The sequence below is a fragment of the Ananas comosus genome, linkage group 14 (genome assembly GCF_001540865.1).
Source record: "Ananas comosus cultivar F153 linkage group 14, ASM154086v1, whole genome shotgun sequence".
Taxonomy (NCBI): Eukaryota; Viridiplantae; Streptophyta; class Magnoliopsida; order Poales; family Bromeliaceae; genus Ananas; species Ananas comosus.
In genome coordinates this window covers 5,332,415-5,337,112 of record NC_033634.1, presented here as the reverse complement: position 1 = coordinate 5,337,112, position 4,698 = coordinate 5,332,415, and the positions used below count along the sequence as shown (strand labels likewise).

General features: G+C 38.3%; 1 protein-coding gene across 1 annotated transcript; it reads right to left on the bottom strand.

Annotated features, from left to right (window-relative positions):
• On the bottom strand, nt 800-4,336 carry LOC109720460 (probable serine/threonine-protein kinase PBL7). The gene is made up of 5 exons (XM_020247595.1): nt 4,205-4,336; nt 3,378-3,592; nt 2,628-2,817; nt 1,881-2,272; nt 800-1,356 (listed from the first exon to the last, which is right to left on the bottom strand). Exons 1-5 carry the CDS (start codon nt 4,278-4,280, stop codon nt 1,036-1,038), a joined length of 1,194 nt encoding a protein of 397 aa, XP_020103184.1. The 5' UTR covers nt 4,281-4,336; the 3' UTR covers nt 800-1,035.

The following is a 4,698-nucleotide window of genomic DNA, read 5'->3' as shown; positions in this document are numbered from 1 at the left end:
CCTCTCTCTCTCTCTACAATAAATGGTAAGGATAACAATTGCTTTTTGAATAAAATAATTAAAATAATGGTAGCCGTCTGATTTGTTGATTGTAAGATGTACACTCCAGATTAGGATGTACAGCTAACACTGCTCTTTTCTCTAAAAATTTTATTACTTTTTTTGGGTAAGAATAAAAAAAGGGTTAGTAAACCCTACCGCCCTTGAATGAGGGATTGTAGGGATTAAAATCATTTTGATTGGCATTTGGATTGTCCAATCAAATATCTCCACATTACATGAAGATACAAAAAAATTAAAACATTATCTTAATGTGCAAATTCTATTTTGCTTCTTATTGGATTTTGCTCTATCTCACTCGGACAAAATATGAATAGTTTGAAAGATATCTTATTTGTAATAACTGTTGCAAGAAAGACACCGACCGTCTCTAGAGCAAGTGGCAAGGGGCATGGTGGTTGGTACCCAAGACCCAAGTTTGAATCCTAGTTTCCCTTAGGCCTGCATTAAGGATGCCCAACAACATTAACCAAGTCATCCATATCTTGGTAATCTTACATGGCACAAGTCGATTGGTTCATGCTTTAAGGCACTTTTCAAACTATTAGTGTCATTCTAAGGGAAAAACAAAAATGTCTCTTTTTGTAATGGCCATATCACATAAAATATATCCCAAACTGATCTTGTTGTGCCAGATAAGACAGCAGAGGATATAATCAAAAATAACATAATAATTTTATATTTAAATATCACAAAAATAAAAACACGACATCACTTGCAACATATGCTATGAGTTTCGGAAAAAAAAATAAATAATAACTAATTATAGTAATAATAATATGAATTTAGATTCAGAGTTTTAACACAACATACATACAAAGACCAGAGCAACATATACAAAAGTGGAAACAGAAAGTACTACTGAATAGTCTTGAAGTGTCTTTCCAAAGATGAATACCGATGTTGATCACCAGACACCAGATTGACAGCCAAAAGACCAAAATTTTACAACCCCCAATGCTCCAAAATCCTCATTTAATCCACTCGACTTCGCTGTCTCTCTGATCCGCCGCTCATTTTCCTTTCGACGCCCCTCCTCGCCTGCGGGGGAGTACCCGGCCACGAGAGACGGGGCATGTTTGAGGTGGGTTGAGTTTCCGGGTTGTAAGTTTGCGAAGCAAGATAAGTAAGTGCTGTAACGACATCGACTATCAGAGGTCTCAGCGCGGGGTCCTCTTGAAGGCACATGGCTGCGACGGCCAGGGCTTGGTATAATCCCCTCACCGGGTATTGGCCCTGAAGGTTCGGATCAGCCATTTGAGGAAACTTTCTTCGATCTTTGAATAAAGGCCGTCCCTGCAATTTAAAGTTGTAATGCATTCGTATACACATAACATAGAAGTAAACAAGATAGTACTTCAAGAGCTATTGCATTAGGGATGCAGTGCATTTGAACAAGATGACTTTTTTTTTTTATTGCATTAACCTGTCCAAAACTATTATAAGCCTAGCGGAAAACATATTTTCAGCATTCGGGATTCAGAGCTATTCGGAGAAGCCACGCCGATAGCTTGTCCACTAAAATTTTCTTCACAGCTTCTTACCACAGCAAAAGTAGAAATTTCGAATTAGAGCTTGTGCTTTTATTTTCCTAGCGCTTAATCTCTGCTTTAACCATTAGCCAACCAGGCAGTTAAACTATATATGCCGACAAGTATAGAATACCGAAGAATTTCATTTCAATCTGTATCTTGTAGTAGAATAAAACACTCAAAGGAGACTCAAAGTAACCTCCCAAAACTGCTTTCCTCTCCATGGGTAACATACTTCAAATGATTTCAAACCAACATAAGAGAGAAAATAATAGAAGGTTTTCTTACCCATGCAACAAGATTGTGCTCCCCCGCAGCCCTAGAATTATCAATAGCTTTTCTCCCGGTGATAAGCTCCAACAGAACGACCCCAAAGCTATAAACATCGGACTTTAGGGTTAACTGTCCGGTCATAGCATACTCTGGCGCACAATAGCCATATGTACCCATGACCCTAGTGGATACATGGGTATTATCCCCAACAGGGCCGAGCTTCGCCAAACCAAAATCTGAGAGTTTGGGTTGGTATCCCTCTCCGAGTAAAATATTTGAGCACTTTAGGTCGCGGTATATGACGGGTGGATTGGCTTCGTCATGGAGATACTCCAATCCTTTAGCTGCACCGGCAGCTATTCGCATTCTAGTATTCCAGTCGAGACTCTTTTTATCTGGAGAAGGGTCTGCAACCAACAAAATTTGTAAGCAGGTAATACAGCATATTTAATAATGTAATTTGTAAACAAAAACATATTTAGACATACAACCCAACAAAATTATCTTCAAAACATATACCCCTGCTGACAAAATCGTCAATTCTTAGACATATTCCTGCATCTTATATTGCTCCTCTTCGAAAAAAATCTTTTATTAAAATAAAACCAACTTGTCCCTGCAAATTGGATGATTCCCTAACTTAAAGCTATTTTTGTAAGAAGATGCACTTTCAAGGGGTACATATATACGTGTAAAAGCCCTCGTAGGGAAAATATTATGTTGGAAAATTGGTAACAACAAAGAGGGCTGTGACAAGGATACCATGAAGATGATCTTCTAATGATCCTAATGGCATGTACTCGTAGACCAAAAGCCTTTGATCTCCGTCAGCGCAATAACCAATTAGATTAACGAGATTAGGATGGTGGAGTAAACTCAACATCAGGACTTCGACAAGGAACTCCCTGTTCCCTTGCAATCCATTTCGATCGAGCTGTTTTATGGCGACAATCTGTTCACGATGGTAAGAAACAAACATATGGCCGTGAGCACGCTACGTGTTACAAAATGACATATATTTTTCAGAACTTCGCTTTCTACCGCGAGCATAAGTGGAGAAATCATGGTAACAAAATGTTACAAAATTACATGAGAAATACTCTTGCTAATCAGTTCTAGTTTCCATATATTAAAACATGAAGAAATAATCAAACACAAAACACGTGAACTGTTTGAAGAAGATCTACAGGCTTCTTCATTCAAAATCTCCTCCGCAACTTCTCGCCACAACAGAACAAAAAGGCTTCAAATTGGAACTAACAGCTTTCAAGGCCCAAAAAGCTCATGTTATCAGCTTCCCGGAAAAGCAAAAGTTTCATACTAGTATCTAGTAGAGTGGGCTGCAAGACCATAGACAAAAGTCTTACAGTAACTCCAGGTGACACAATCTCCAATCTTGTTTCTAGAAGCTTATGCTTCTTAGTGCAGAAAAGTTGTTTCAGAAGTCAAGTCAAATAGGCACAATACGATAATTACTATGGAAGGCCAAAAGGCAAAGTTTAACAATCTAACCTGGCTTATGCTTTCTAAGCGGCCTTTGTAAACTCGCCCAAATCCGCCCTCCCCGAGAAGGCAATCAGCCCTGAAATTCCTAGTCGCCGCCGCCAATTCACGAAAAGTAAACGTCTGCACCGCGCGTTCCGATCCATTACTCGAAGGCCCTCTCTTCAGCTCTAATGAATTCTGCTTCCTCACATTCAGTTGGAAATTTGATTTGGACTTCTCTTCTAAAACAGAGGAAGGAGAAAAGAATTACAGGAAAGCCTTTACAGTCTGCTGAAGCAATTACATACTTGAGTTACAAAGAGTTACCAATAAAATAAATTATAATGAACAATATTTCATTTCTTACCATTTGATTTGCAAGTTCTAGCACAATTAGGACTTAATATTGTATATAAAATTTATCTATCTACAATCAAATCCAAAAAAAAGTCCATTAAACACAATAGAGAAAGATTTGATTTATATCTAACCACAATAAACCTAAAAATATGAATTACTATTCCATAGACTTAACTAAAAACATGTCTCCAGTAAGGAAGAAAAATAGAAAATTCCTTAGAAATAAGGGAGGGGAAAAAAAATTGTGATTACAAAGAAAAAAGAGAAAGAAAATCCAATTTATTAGCTTGAATCCGAACCAAACCGACAGAAGAGAAAATTGGGAGGGGAGGCCTCAAAACATCGATTGAATCGATTCTAAATAGCTCTAGAAACACTAAGGAAAAGAAAAAAAAAAAAAAAAAAAAGAAACACCAAATATGAAAAGGAAAAAGAAAAAAAAGAGAAAATGAAATTTGGGAGGAGGCGATCAACATGAAGGGGAGTGGGAATACCTGCGGAGAAAGGTTTGATCTGATCCTTGTTGTTTTCCGGATTCTCTCTCTCGCCGGCGCAAAAAAAGCAACCCATCTCTCTCTCTCTCTCTCTCTCTCTCTCTCTCTTATTTTCTCTCACTCTCTCTCTCTCTCTTATTTTCTTTCGGACTTTATAAAATAATCATGGCCAATTTGCATAAAAAATTCACTAGTTTTGAGTTTATATAAAATTGGGCCATTTTTTCGATTTTGCAGATTCGAACTGAATTTTTTGTCGTCTAACCAAAATGCCCCTTGTCTCCATCCGCCTCTCGCATATTCCCTCGGATACGTATACCATAATGCACGCCGTCTGGCCGGGCATGAAATGCGCCCCGAGCATCTCTACGCAACCTCCCACTAATCGGAATGCGAACCAAATCAGCCCCGGTGTTTACTGTTTGGCTTTTAGAAATTAGATATGCTGAAGCTACACGATAAAAACTACACGCCCGGCGATAAGAATAATAGTG